Genomic DNA, 15,705 nt, shown 5'->3' with positions numbered 1-15,705 from the left:
GTGCAGAGGGACCCTGGTTCGCGCCCGGGTCTTGGCGAGGGAACGGACTAAAGTTAAACTGTTACACACGCGTTAAATTATGTCACTGTGAGCTAATTTGTTTTATGCGCTCAATAAAAATGTAGAAAATACTTTCCCCTAATGGCCAGCAGGGTGTGCTGTACCCTCTGTATATTGATTATTCGTTTCTTTTCCATAATAAACTTCGCAAGTTCTCTCTGTCCAACATACTTGTGTGCACTTTCACGACGCTTCGGTCCTCTTGTCTAGCTCAACCCTATAATAACTTGATGGCAAAATCGACATATCGGTGCATACAGGATACAACTGTCTTTGTTGTTATCAAGGGGAGATGATGAAGACGTCTTGATCAATGCGCAAATAGATGAAAGTTCAAGGCACGAGAGGAAATATAAAAAAATATGGGCAAACTCCAATCAAAACATGGTAAGATTAGTATTTCGTTTCAGGGGCTACTATATATCTCTTAATAACCTAAATGTAACAATCTTTTCTTTCTCTCTTTTATGTTTCCATTCCATGCATAATTTGGATAGCCTGTAAACGCAGAGAAAATCCTGAAGGTAAGAATCACCTTTAGGAAAGTCTCAAATGTATGTCTCTCAAACATAGTGTTATGCAGGATATAGACTTTTTTATTTGTTTGTTTCTTCCAGGTGGTAGTTTTGCTGCCAATGTGCTCACCTGTCAGAGAGAGCTGGAATGTACGGATCTCCACACCCACAAAATCAGATTCAAGCAGGTATTGTACAACGCATTTTCCAGACATATTGAAATATGACTAACATTTAATCTGTTTGCAGATTTTCAGTGAAAGAGAAAGAGTCATCACACAGTCACTAGCCATATTTGGGGCGGCAGGTAGCCTAGAGATTAGAGTGTTGGGCCAGTAACTGAAAGATTGCCAAATTAAATCCCAGAGCTGACAAAGTAAAAATCTGTTGTTCTGCCCCTGAACAAGGCAGTTATTACTGTTCCTAGGCCGACATTGTAAATAAGAATTAGTTCTTAACTGACTTGTCTAGTTAAATAAAAAATAAAAATACCCTGCTGCCAAATCCTTCTCACACCTAAATCCCCATAGGCCTACTTCTCTAGGACAGTTCTTTAGTTTGTCAATGCTAACAGTCAGTTGTTTACCAAACTCTAGTTTGTATTTTGCATCCTGGGGGGTTAGCATCCTTCTCTGGACCATGTTCATGATGCATCTGCTTCTGGCTCTTTCTGGCCCAGAAAGGCCTGTAAATGGAAAGCAACACAGACACATGTGTGTCATTAGAGTTGAGAGGCTTGAACTTGGATAATGACGCTAACAAGAACCAGAATGGTGGAGTCCTGTGAAAGGGTAGCTGAATGGAACACAGCCGCCCAGAGTGGAAGAGCTTAGAATCCTAATGAAAAGATGAAGGCAGTGTATCACACATCGCTTCTTATCTAAGACAAAGGTAAGCAAATTGACAATTCTCTATTGAATACATGGTGTTGTATTCATCAATCTTTATACAGAAATCACAGCCAAACTATGTACCATCTGGGTAAACAACAAATAACATTTTGAATTGCTGCCTTCTCAGTCTTGTTTACATCCTGATTCATCCATCGATAGAGGATTGACACTGTCAGTCACCACTTCATGCTCACATTGAGTCCACACTGGTGTTCGCACTAGGGTTCACTGACTCTGAATCACATGTGCATGATGTCTCAGCCAGGTCTGCTCCTCCCAGTCCCAGCCAAGGCAAAGCAACCAGAGGATGATAGAACAGTATAAGCACACAGCCAAGCCAGGGACATGAAAGGTGTTTGGAGAGGGGCTCCCCCCCCCCCTGCTCCTTCCTTTGCTCTCTGTGAGAGGAGGCTGTCATGTCTGTGTGAAATGCATATGGCCGCTGTCCAGAACAGCAGGGTCTTTCATTACCGCCACACTGAAACCCCACATCTGGTGCTGGCAGGGGGAGACAAGGTCTGGTAGGCGGAGTGTCTGGTTGTGGGTGGAACACCTTCACATGTAGGCTTAGTACTGTTAATGAGATGGTCACATTTGGGAAGATGTAGCATAGTGAGAGTACAACATCTTGATGCTCATAACTCTTCTTTGACTCTTAACTGTGTGGCCACTCACTGCCTCACTCACATATTTTGAATGTCTTCTTTTCTCTCTCGTAATCATCTTTCAACACTTGGAAAGACCTGTTGGAGCCATTTTGAATGCCTGCTGTAGTGTCATTTTGAACTCATGGTGGGGAGGAGGTGTTAATGAAGTGTTGGTCCATGTTGCTGTCTCTCTGGAACCTGTTATTAGGAAAGAAAGGCTGAGCCTGCCAGGTTTCTGTAATGAGACCCAGGTCCTCCACGTCTTTTTAATGGCAGTTCAGTTGTTCCTGTGATTCTGTATTCCAGCTCCAACATTAGCGGCTCCATGGCACAACCGCAAATGTAACTGTCAGCAGGGGGCCTGTCTAGCTACAGTTTGTAGTGTACTGGTATACTCTATGTTATTTGCCTGGGCACTTCATGTGTGTGTCTGGCTGTCTAAGATTATGTTCATTGTTTGTCCTCTTTTCAGTAATGAAGCTTGATTATAGTGTCAACTTTGATGCCTTCATTGGGGTGTCCAGGCTGTAGCGGTCACACGTCCTTGATCACTTGTGTCAACATCCTGCAGCCTCAGGTCATAGACCCAGTGAGACACCAAAGCTCTCCGTCACCCACCCTGTTCACTGTTAGTCCTGCAATGAGACACCAAAGCTATCCGTCACCCACCCTGTTCACCGTTAGTCCTGCAATGAGACACCAAAGCTCTCCGTCACCCACCCTGTTCACCGTTAGTCCTGCAGTGAGACACCAAAGCTCTCCGTCACCCACCCTGTTCACCGTTAGTCCTGCAGTGAGACACCAAAGCTCTCCGTCACCCACCCTGTTCACCGTTAGTCCTGCAGTGAGACACCAAAGCTCTCCGTCACCCACCCTGTTCACCGTTAGTCCTGCAGTGGGACACCAAAGCTCTCCGTCACCCACCCTGTTCACCGTTAGTCCTGCAGTGAGACACCAAAGCTCTCCGTCACCCACCCTGTTCACTGTTAGTCCTGCAGTGAGACACCAAAGCTCTCCGTCACCCACCCTGTTCACAGTTAGTCCTGCAGTGAGACACCAAAGCTCTCCGTCACCCACACTGTTCACCGTTAGTCCTGCAGTGAGACACCAAAGCTCTCCGTCACCCACCCTGTTCACTGTTAGTCCTGCAGTGAGACACCAAAGCTCTCCGTCACCCACCCTGTTCACTGTTAGTCCTGCAGTGAGACACCAAAGCTCTCCGTCACCCACCCTGTTCACCGTTAGTCCTGCAGTGAGACACCAAAGCTCTCCGTTACCCACCCTGTTCACCGTTAGTCCTGCAGTGAGACACCAAAGCTCTCCGTCACCCACCCTGTTCACTGTTAGTCCTGCAGTGAGACACCAAAGCTCTCCGTCACCCACCCTGTTCACCGTTAGTCCTGCAGTGAGACACCAAAGCTCTCCGTCACCCACCCTGTTCACCGTTAGTCCTGCAGTGAGACACCAAAGCTCTCCGTCACCCACCCTGTTCACTGTTAGTCCTGCAGTGAGACACCAAAGCTCTCCGTCACCCACCCTGTTCACTGTTAGTCCTGCAGTGAGACACCAAAGCTCTCCGTCACCCACACTGTTCACCGTTAGTCCTGCAGTGAGACACCAAAGCTCTCCGTCACCCACCCTGTTCACTGTTAGTCCTGGAAGAATCCCTCTTTATTCCAACTTCTCATCTTCTGGCTGCTCAACTTCAAAGAGTGGAGCAAAATTCTGAATTAATGTGTGCTTTCATTTCCTTAAAGATAATTCTGTGGTGAATCTACTCAGTGTGCGTATTTTTTAAAATCCCATTTCGATATCTGTAACACGACCTTATTTCCATCAGGATGTTAAACAATTTCAGACTTGTAGAACAATTAACCTCAATATTGACATACTGTTTCTGTTTAATTACAATGACTCAGGGTGGAGTGTTGACAATATCACCTGATGCAATAACAAAGGCACTTTTCATTAATAAACCTGTTTATCCAAGGCAGGTTTGGATCATGTACAGCTCAGTCAAGTGAGCCAGAGAGTTTGTAAAATGTACAAACACTAAGTATAAAAAAAGTTGTCTGATGAAATGCAACCAACCATATCAGAATCGGATTGCAGTTTGCATCACTGTCTCTGTATGGATTTGTATTTGGAACGACAGTGTTGGTTAAACTGGGCCAGTCATTCTCTTGGGTTTGGAGAAGGAATCTTCCTTCTAGTCCTCCTCTTATTGTTTCCACCAAGGTGTTTCTGTTCTGTTTGTTGTACCAGAGGTTTCTGTTTATTATTCTACTGTTCAGACTCTGGACTGTGATTATATTTGGGCTGAAATCACCTCCCAGAACATTCCAGCTCTAAGCCAGGGAAACCGATTTTCCCAAACACAGATTGGATTGTTCAGGTGGCTGGCTCTCCCTTTCATGTTTGGTTACCCACCTTGTTTGTTGGGCTGTAGCTCAGACAGAGGATGAGAGAGAAAGAGAGAGAGACAGATAAAAACAGAGAGAGAAAGAGACCATGGTCATATCATTAGGTGGTAAGAACCCTTGGACATCTCTACCCACAATGATCTGAAAATTTCCCACTGCTTTCCGCCCTCATGGCCAGCAGAACTGATTGGCCAGTTGGAGAGAGGCCCAGTTCTATAGCTAGATAGTCGTATAGACTCTGGCTCCAGCGTTTCCTCACCCAACCACAGCTCAACATCCAAATCCCTCCCTCAGTTCCCCTCCTCCAGAAATCACTCACATCTGGTTTCTGTGAGCAAGGCCAGACCTCTGAAAATGAGAACTTCTTAATGGTTATTCTCTGACTTAACGTTAACTATTGCCTGAGCCTGAAAACAACCCCAACCCCCTTTACATTCTTTGAATATCTACTTGTATACCAACTTCAAGAGACTTATCTTCCTATTATGTATATAACAGAAGCTGCTTCACATAAACTCCTGCGATGAAGCAACCATCCTTCCCCATACAGCCCCACCCCCATACGATCAACCACCTATCCAGGTATTGGTTGACAGGAAGAGAGATGATCAACCACCTATCCAGGTATTGGTTGACAGGAAGAGAGATGATCAACCACCTATCCAGGTATTGGTTGACAGGAAGAGAGATGATCAACCACCTATCCAGGTATTGGTTGACAGGAAGAGAGATGATCAACCACCTATCCAGGTATTGGTTGACAGGAAGAGAGATGATCAACCACCTATCCAGGTATTGGTTGGCAGGAAAGAGATTGTTAAAACAAAGCTCTGTACTGTTCTCTTCTCTTCTCAGGGCTCTGCGTTTGACTCTAACTAAAGGCGGGTGGGAGAGAGGGGGGGCTACAAGACAGGATGCAAAGCTTGGTGACACCCAGTTGAGTGCAGGAAAAGGCCCCCGCTCCTCTCCCCTCTCGGTCGGTAACCCGACCCCAGATGAAAGGGCCCGTAGCAGGCAGAGCGTGGCGGTCGATGGCAGAGGTTTGGCTGGTATGCTGGTTGAAGCCATCAGCAGTCAGGGTTATCTGTCAGCATGGTCCTCTCAGACTCCACAGGCTCTTTGTTACTCATCTGCATCTGTCAGAGCTGTGGGCGGCTGGCTGCTGGGAATGTCTGTGGTGGAGACAGTTAGACGCACAGATCTAATGTTTTGGTGCTTTCACTGTCCTTTTTTGAAGGGATGGTTTCTGACTTGTTGCAACAGAGGGTTGGATATCATATGCTCAGATCTGGATTGGTCTTGATAGCACATGCAATATGCTCAACAGCGTTCAAGGGAACACCTAGTTTAAAAGTGTGGGTACTCACCAAGCAACAACTACCCAGTGGATTTAGTTGAAGTTAACATCCGCCTTGAGCCCATAGGCATTATAAATAGGTTGTAGTCTCAGCAGGTTTTTGAACATAGTAAATGTATAGACTGTGTGTTATTGTTTCCATATGGGACGCTCAGTTGTACACATATATGGGAACTCTGTAGGTGATATTACTTTAATACCAAGAGTGACTTAATGCATTTACTTTTACTGGATATAGTGATGTCACAGCTGGCATGGTCATGGCATGAGCATGACTGCCTTCTTTTACAGTAAATGTACCCTTATAGGTTCTATTTTTCTCCAGTGCTTTATTTCCTCTCTGAGAACAGAATAAAATATAACAGATTATATATTTTTTTTACCCTTATTTTACCAGGTAAGTTGACTGAGAACACATTCTCATTTACAGTAAAGACCTGGGGAATAGTTACAGGGGAGAGGAATGAGCCAATTGGAAGCTGGGGATGATTAGGTGGTACATCTGATTAGTTATAGAACACATATGGCTTTATTGAATTAATCGGAAGTTGAGGTGAACTTGAAAACATCAGCTGGGAGCTGGTTCTCACAGTATTATTTACCCAGCTGATGACAAACAATAGGCCCCCAGATGATCAAAGATTTCCTGCTCTCACATCATTTAAACTTTCTTGTCTTTCTCCTTCTTCCTATCTCTACCCCCCCCCCCCCCCCTCTTCTGTGACTTTCTCTCCTAATTCTCACTTGGTCTATCGCTCCTCTCCCTCTTTTTCCAGGAGTTGTGCAGAAGGCAAGTGAAGGATGAGCAGTCCCTGAACGATAAGAGCCCCCTACAGGGTGAGTAGAAAAAGACGGCTCAGTGGATCAGGCTGATCACATTACTGTTGCACTGATTCTAGTCTAGCATGCATCATAAACTTAACATCTTAGACTTACTCAATGATTGACCTGTTTGATTCGGTATGGTTCATATCTTTTTTTTTTTTTTTTTTTTTTAATTTTATCCCCTTTTCTCCCCAATTTTTCGTGGTATCCAATCGCTAGTAATTACTATCTTGTCTCATCGCTACAACTCCCGTACGGGCTCGGGAGAGACGAAGGTCGAAAGTCATGCGTCCTCCGAAGCACAACCCAACCTAGCCGCACTGCTTCTTAACACAGCGCGCCTCCAACCCGGAAGCCAGCCGCACCAATGTGTCGGAGGAAACACCGTGCACCCGCCCCCTCGGTTAGCGCGCACTGCGCCCGGCCCGCCACAGGAGTCGCTGGAGCGCGATGAGACAAGGATATCCCTACCGGCCAAACCCTCCCTAACCCGGACGACGCTAAGCCAATTGTGCGTCGCCCCACGGACCTCCCGGTCGCGGCCGGCTGCGACAGAGCCTGGGCGCGAACCCAGACTCTGGTGGCGCAGCATAGCACTGCGATGCAGTGCTCTAGACCACTGCGCCACCCGGGAGGCCCATGGTTCATATCTTAATCAAAGAATTCCCCTTGCTTGTCGGGGAAACCTGGGATACTGTGTGTGTATTATCGTCTGTAAACAGCAAACACAAAGGCTAATGAGAATATACTTTGTTTGTTTTACAGTGGTACTGCCATCAGAGAAGGGAGGGGAGAAGGAGAGAGAGAGCTACATCCACGTTCCATTCAGACAGCCCAAGAAGAGGAACAGCCATGTTGATGTGAGTGGCTTTTGGTCTTTTACTGTCCTGTACACTACAACTACAAAAGGATTTGATCTATAGAATCTCTACAGAGTATGGCAGTGATTTGTTTGATGACCATAATATGGTACCTGTTGTGTTTGGTCCTCTGTAGCTCAATAAGTAGAGCATGGAACGTCAATTCTAGGCTAGTGGGTTCAATTCCTGGGATCACTTGTACGTAAAATGTAAGCACGCATAAAAGGGTCTGCATAATGGTGACAATTATTCATGGTTACAGGACACAGAGTGCAATGTGGTGTTGGAGGATGACACTCGACAGGAGTGGATCTTCACACTGTATCACTTTGACAACAGTGGTAAAGTCACCAAGGAGGTACGGTAGCTTCACACAGCTACAACAAGCAAATTTTGCGCATTATGAGTTTTCTCTTAAGATTAAGTCAACCCTGCAGCCTTACTAATGATGTGTGTGTGTGTCTGTGTGTTACAGGATATGTCCAGTCTCATGCAGTCCATCTATGAGGTGGTTGAAGTGTCGGCCAAGCAGCCTTCATGTAACAGCACAGCCCTGAAGGTCAAACTGGTGGTGGCCCCCTCCAGCAGCTCTGGCCGGGGCTCCAGAACAGGGGACAGAATGGAGGAAGTCCAGCAGGAGGAGGCAGGGAGCCCAGAGAGGACTTTTCACTGTGCGGATGAAAACACAGAACGCAGGAACCACTACTTAGACCTAGCTGGGATAGAGAATTATTCCTCCATGTTTGACGATGCAGGTAGGTACACAATGACCATTTATTTTCAGCACTTTTGAGGCACAGATCATTAAAGTCAACATGGTTTTTACTGAAAATACACCAAAGATGAATGACATTCAACAAAGAGAAATGACAGCATAACATGATGTTCTCCATCCTCTGCAGACGCCCCCTCTCAGGTTCCCAGACCGGAGGCCCGCTCAGACCAGCAGCGCCGCTCAGTGGTGGTGGGGGAGAAATGCGGCCCTACAAAGTCCAGAGGCAGGGGCCTTTCCTTCCTCAGGTCTCTCAGGGGCCAAGCCAAGGCAGTAGGGGGAGACAGAGGAGGTGGGGATAAATCAAGCAAGCTCCATGGCCAACACCCCTCCATATGGTGCCACCCCTCTCAGCCACACTCCCAGCCCCAACTCCCCTTACAGCACAGCCAGAGCAAGAGGCTTCGCTCCAGGGCCAGAGGGGCTGGGTCCCCCTCCAGAACCCTACTCAACGTGCAGCAGCCTGGTTCTCAAGCTCAGTCAGGGGGAGAAAGTGTGGTGCTGTCCAGCCTGCCTGCCTCCTCTGGGGGCTTGATCCCCCTGGTTCAGAGGCATGAACACCACCACCACCACGAGCACCACCACCATCACCACCACTACCACCCCCCAGCATGACTGCAGTCTGCACTCCACTCAGGGATACAAAGACTGAGAGACACACCTCCCTGTGGTTTAGCCTATAGCTATGGCCCTGAGTGGTTCCTGGTCAGATCAGGTGGGCCTAAATATAGTATAGGGCTGTGGGACACCATCACTCTCCATACTAAGGAATAATAGCAACTTTGTACAAAAATGAGCTTATGTGCCTTGTATTGACGACTGAGTTTCATGTTGAATGTGTCATGTTGAATATGCTACTCACCTTTCGAAGCCCTCTAGACTGAAGTTTCTTCTCAGGTTTCTATAGATTACCACTTTCAATTAATATAATGATTTAAACAGTTACATCTACATATGAGAGTATATGCAATATGTTTTGTATTGTCTGTATTTTGATGTATGAAAGCATGATACACTTTGCTTGTGATCATTGTAGTTTGTCAATTGAAAAAAGTCACAATCTAATGAAGGCTGACGCTTTCAGATTTGGGAAGAAGAAAAATGTAAAACAATTTGTAAGAAGTAATAAAGTGATACACTTTGTTTACGTCATGTGGAAGCTGTCAAATGTAAAATGTGTTCTCTCTTATGGCAAAACATTCCGTGCTAAGGCTCTATGAATATTTAGGAAAATACACTGAACAAAAATGTAAACGCAACATGCAACAATTTCAAAGATTTTACTGAGTTACAGTTCATATAAGGAAATCAGTCAATTTAAATAAATTGATTAGGCTATAATCTATGGATTTCAAATGACTGGGAATACAGATATGCATCTGTTGGTCACAGATACCTTAAATATAAAAGGTAGGGGGGTGAATCAGAAAATCATTCAGTATCTGGTGTGACCACACGTGGTCTGCGGTTGTAAGACCGGTTGTAAGTACTGCCAAATTCTCTAAAACGACATTGGAGGCAGCTTATGGTAGAGTTCTCTGGCAACAGCTCTGGTAGACATTCCTGCAGTCAACTTGCCAATTGGATCTCTCTCAAAACTTGAGACATATGTTGTGTGACAAAACTGCACATTTTTTATGGAACCTTTATTTAACTAGGCAAGTCAGTTAAGAACAAATTCTTATTTACAATGACAGCCTCACCCAGCCAAACCCTAACCCGGACGGCCCTGGGCCAATTGTGCGCCGCCCTATGGGACTATGGGAATCACAGCCGGTTGTGATACAGCCTGGAATCGAACCAGGGTCTGTGGTGACAGCTCTAGCACTGAGATGCAGGGCCTTTTAGAGTGGCCTTTGATTGTCCCCAGCACAAGGTGCACCTGTGAAATGATCATGCTGTTTAATCAGCTTCTGGATATGCCACACCTGTCAGGTGAATTATGAGTTACCTTGGCAAAGGAGAAATGTTCACTAACAGGAATTTAAACAAATTTGTACACAACATTGTAGAGGAAGAAGCTTTTTGTGCATATGGAACATTTCTGGGATCTTTTATTTCAACTCATGAAACATGGGACCAACACTTTTATATTTTTGTTCAGTATATTTACAACACTCTGGGTGCTCCAGAGTACTCTCATCAAATGCATAATGTTTTCATAACCAGTCATGTTAGGCTAGTACATTATGATATCTGATCCGCCACTGCTTTGGTCTTGATTAACATCTAAGCCTTCAGTAAATCTATCATTTCAGTGTGGGCATGATGCCAATGTTACCCTGTACAACGTACATGCTATGTTTGTCTACATTGCTTTACTGTTATTGTTGTCACTAGCGTCTATATATACAGTGGGGAGAACAAGTATTTGATACACTGCCGATTTTGCAGGTTTTCCTACTTACAAAGCATGTAGAGGTCTGTCATTTTTATCATAGGTACACTTCAACTGTGAGAGACGGAATCTAAAATCAAAAATCCAGAAAATCACATTGTATGATTTTTAAGTAATTAATTTGCATTTTATTGCATGACATAAGTATTTGATCACCTACCAACCAGTAAGAATTCCGGCTCTCACAGACCTGTTAGTTTTTCTTTAAGAAGCCCTCCTGTTCTCCACTCATTACCTGTATTAACTGCACCTGTTTGAACTCGTTACCTGTATAAAAGACACCTGTCCACACACTCAATCAAACAGACTCCAACCTCTCCACAATGGCCAAGACCAGAGAGCTGTGTAAGGACATCAGGGATAAATTGTAGACCTGTAGAAGGCTGGGATGGGCTACAGGACAATAGCCAAGCAAATTGGTGAGAAGGCAACAACTGTTGGCACAATTATTAGAAAATGGAAGAAGTTCAAGATGACGGTCAATCACCCTCGGTCTGGGGCTCCATGCAAGATCTCACCTCGTGGGGCATCAATGATCATGAGGAATGTGAGGGATCAGCCCAGAACTACACGGCAGGACCTGGTCAATGACCTGAAGAGAGCTGGGACCACAGTTTCAAAGAAAACCATTAGTAACACACTACGCCGTCATGGATTAAAATCCTGCAGCGCACGCAAGGTCCCCCTGCTCAAGCCAGCGCATGTCCAGGCCCGTCTGAAGTTTGCCAATGACCATCTGGATGATCCAGAGGAGGAATGGGAGAAGGTCATGTGGTCTGATGAGACAAAAATAGAGCTTTTTGCTCTAAACTCCACTCGCCGTGTTTGGAGGAATAGAAGGATGAGTACAACCCCAAGAACACCATCCCAACCGTGAAGCATGGAGGTGGAAACATCATTCTTTGGGGATGCTTTTCTGCAAAGGGGACAGGACGACTGCACCGTATTGAAGGGAGGATGGATGGGGCCATGTATCGCGAGATCTTGACCAACAACCTCCTTCCCTCAGTAAGAGCATTGAAGATGGGTCGTGGCTGGGTCTTCCAGCATGACAACGACCCGAAACACACAGCCAGGGCAACTAAGGAGTGGCTCCGTAAGAAGCATCTCAAGGTCCTGGAGTGGCCTAGCCAGTCTCCAGACCTGAACCCAATAGAAAATCTTTGGAGGGAGCCGAAAGTCCGTATTGCCCAGCGACAGCCCCGAAACCTGAAGGATCTGGAGAAGGTCTGTATGGAGGAGTGGGCCAAAATCCCTGCTGCAGTGTGTGCAAACCTGGTCAAGAACTACAGGAAACGTATGATCTCTGTAATTGCAAACTAAGGTTTCTGTACCAAATATTCAGTTCTGCTTCTCTGATGTATCAAATACTTATGTCATGCAATAAAATGCAAATTAATTAATTAAAAATCATACAATGTGATTTTCTGGATTTTTGTTTTAGATTCCTTCTCTCACAGTTGAAGTGTACGTATGATAAAAATTACAGACCTCTACATGCTTTGTAAGTAGGAAAACCTGCAAAATTGTCAGTGTATCAAATACTTGTTCTCCCCACTGTAGCTTTCTTGCATAAACAGGTCTTTTCAATGTTGGTGGTATGGAGGGAGATTGGACCTAATTTTGTAAGCAGTAGGAAAAGGTTGTTTCTGCTCTGCCCCTTGGTGAAAGATGCAAATAGATAACCCATTCGAGAGGCGAAGGGAATGAGACGGCTGTTTCTAAAAAATAGCCCTCCTACTCACCTACCTCACGCGCCAAGCCTCTCTTTCGCCACGCGATACCACAGCAAACGAGGTTCAGACAGATATACAGTACTAGCAAAGACAAAGAATCAACAGACAGAGAGACAGTCGGGGAGAGAGCAACAACACAAACACATCCAGTCACAAGGGCTGATTGGTTGATCCTAACACTTCAAGACCCAGACCTCGAGGACAGAACAGAGAAGAGAGAGCCACGAAGAGCCTGACGTTTCTTGCTGCCGAGGGCTTCGCTTAGAGTGACCCGAGCGCCATGGAGAACCTTAGCTGTTTGTTGTTCAATCTCTACCCGCTCCTCTTCAATGCCTGCTACCTGCACGAGAAGGCCTTCCTCCTCCACGACCTGGTCCAAATCTGCCTCTGCACGAGCTTAACCTGCAAAGGCTCCTGGGGAGGACGGTAGACTGCCAGGAGGATCTCCTGCACCTGCCGGCAGTGCCTAGATGGCTCTGTTGACTGGGCTGAAAGTAGGCTAACTGTGTGTTCTGGTGTTGTGTTTAGAGGCGCAATCTGTCACTGGTCAAAAATGCTGCTTGTGAACTGAGGCACAGGATCTTGGACAATGTGACACGTTTTTTGTTTTGCTTCAAGTCTCAACGTGTTTGTAGTTACTTGAGTTGCCACTGGGGCAATACAAGGTCACAATGTCACCTTACATCATATAAGGGCCTATAACTTTGATTTGTAAGACAAATTCCCATTTGATGGCAATAAACAGTTATGTTCTATCTCTATCTGTTCCATCTCCAGTCCTGCGTGCTGCGGCCAACCGAGACCCTCCGTATGGTGGACCTGACTGGGCTGAAGAACACAGAGTACCATACCTGTGCCTGTGGATCCACTCTGGCTCGGTGGGCCCGCACCTGCATGTGCTACGAAGTCATGGTGGCCATCCAGGCGGGCGACGCTGCACCCTCAGCCCTCGAGACCGAGGTGGACGTGCGCCTGAACGGCTTTGTCACCGGGCGGAACTACAAGGTGGTGGCCCAGGCCTTCCTGCTACTCCGTCACTGCCCCTTGAAGCTGCGCTTCGTCAGGTCCTGAGCCAACTCCCTGGTCCTGAAACAGCTGTTCTATGTGCTGCGTGTGGCCCAACCGGAGGCCATGAGGAGACTACAAATGGTCTATAATGTTCACCAGGAGGCCCCGCACCTGGAGTTGCTGTTGTCCCGGATAGAATTCCCCCAGCTGCAGTCCCTGATGCTGCCCGAGGTGATGGACATGCGAAGGTTGTGGGCTCGGATGAAGATGACCTGCTCGCGACCATTGGCGATCTGCTGAGCTGGCTGACTGAGCTGACAGAGCTCTACATGGGCTTCTGCACCTTCATCAGACACCTGCGAAGACTGCTAAGGTTAGAGGCTCACCTCTGTGTGGGGAGAGAGTGTGTGTGTGTGCATGGGTAGAAGGTATTGATGTCTACTGTATATATAGCTTTGGGGATGTCTATTCAAGCTGATGCATTTCCACTGTGTAATATCATAGCATGGGGGCTGCAGTTCGCAGTACTCAGTTTCCGGTACTCAGTTTGCACTCAGTTGCATTTTGTTTTTGTTGCTTGGCTGTGGGGGAGAATGTAGACAGCTGCCTGCTGCTAAATCTGCAGGTTGGCCAGAAACCAGGGAACACTTAATGGTTGATATTGTTGGCTTCCCAAATCGCACCCTATTTCCTATATAGTGTACTACTTTTGACCAGAAAACCTTTGGACCCTGGTAGAAAGTAGTGCATTTAAAAGTGAATAGGGTGTCATTTACAGCTGACTTTGAAATAGCACTGAGGTCATGCCCCAAAACAACAAGCAGACACCTGCACTGTCCATTAATTAGGCATGCATCGTAAAGATTTCATATTGGCTTAGTTTTTTGTCAAGCTTGCGTGAAGTGAGGCGCACACCCAGACACACATTGCAAGCATGCACAAGTGATATAGAAAAATTGTGAAAATTGAATACAATACATTTGTGACTCTTTGGCCTTGTTCAGAGCCCCCTGACCACCCCACTGAAATGCCTGGAGCTGGCCAACTGTAACCTGAACTGTGTGGACATGGCCTATCTGGCCAACAGCCTGCAAAGTGAGAACCTGGTCAGTCTGGACATAATGGTCACGACGTGTGCGGCCTCTTCCCCGCCACCCTCCACAGCCTCACCCTGGAGGATGAACACATGGACATCCTGAAGATACTGGGCAACCCTCTGAGTGCCACGGCCCTTTGCCGCCTCTTCTCGACTCTGGCCGCTGGGTTCCCAGCCCTGAGGTATTTGGAGCTTCCAGTGCCCCGGGACTGCTAACCTGAGGATGTCACCTACCCCTTGGATGAGACGGTCCTGCTGCAGTACAACAGGGAGATGTTCCAGGCGGTCAACTGATGGGGATCCTTCAGGGGGTGGGGAACATGGAGGTAGTCACCCCCGTTGGGCACTTATGACACAGATATCAATTAGACCAGTAAGGAACTGGGGGTGTCCATAGTGAAATCCTTCAACAGCGTCATTGGAAACTTTGATACCATTTAGATCGTGGACAACAGGAGATCCAGAGGTAGATTGAAGTTCAGGTAGAATACCATACCAGAGGGTGGGAAAGAGAGGGTTGATAGATCAAGGGTGTGTGCAATACAAAGGGTTCATCTTTCTCAATCGTCTATTGTGGCTTGCAACATTTCATTTCCACTTATCCAAAGACGTCTAAGAAATTAGTGCAAATAAAAAGGAGACAACTTTAGCGTATTGGGATGCTCAAGGCCTTGAAAAACTTTGTTTTATATCCACCCATATGTACTGATTCATAAGTACTTGAAACAGATTTTGACAAATGTATTGCTCCATTATCACAAGATTTTTTAAACATGCAACTGCCTTTCGATTATAGTTTAGTCAATTGTTATTTCCGCCTTCCATTCATGAATGGCAGAGTAATGCATTCTATATACATTTGAGAATAGTACTACTTGTATACCAAACATGTATTTACATGTACTGTATATATATATATATATATATATATATATATTCTGGTTTAGATGTTTCCTTGTATATTATGAAAATGGAATGAAAATTCAATTTTACAAAAGTGTAAAATGTGGGATTAAAGTGGATTCATTATAAATAAACATTACTGTGGTGATCAACATCCTGGTTCACATCTTAACCCAAAAGCTATTTTACCAATCTTGCAATGCTTCTTAAAC

General features: G+C 45.9%; 1 protein-coding gene and 1 pseudogene across 1 annotated transcript; both read left to right on the top strand.

The window, feature by feature from the left end:
- Positions 1–204: 204 nt before the first annotated feature.
- LOC139559287 (protein naked cuticle homolog 2) lies at positions 205–9,499 on the top strand. Its single transcript, XM_071375151.1, has 8 exons — positions 205–447; positions 558–584; positions 678–763; positions 6,672–6,732; positions 7,486–7,580; positions 7,843–7,938; positions 8,056–8,335; positions 8,483–9,499. Exons 1-8 carry the CDS (start codon positions 423–425, stop codon positions 8,965–8,967), a joined length of 1,155 nt encoding a protein of 384 aa, XP_071231252.1. The 5' UTR covers positions 205–422; the 3' UTR covers positions 8,968–9,499.
- Positions 9,500–12,649: 3,150 nt separating this feature from the next.
- Positions 12,650–15,645, top strand: LOC139558883 (leucine-rich repeat-containing protein 14B-like; annotated as a pseudogene).
- The last annotated feature ends 60 nt before the right edge of the window (positions 15,646–15,705 follow it).

This window comes from Salvelinus alpinus, chromosome 29, assembly GCF_045679555.1.
Source record: "Salvelinus alpinus chromosome 29, SLU_Salpinus.1, whole genome shotgun sequence".
NCBI classification, from domain to species: domain Eukaryota; kingdom Metazoa; phylum Chordata; class Actinopteri; order Salmoniformes; family Salmonidae; genus Salvelinus; species Salvelinus alpinus.
The sequence above is the reverse complement of the archived record's forward strand: the minus strand, read 5'-3'. Positions and strand labels throughout refer to the sequence as shown.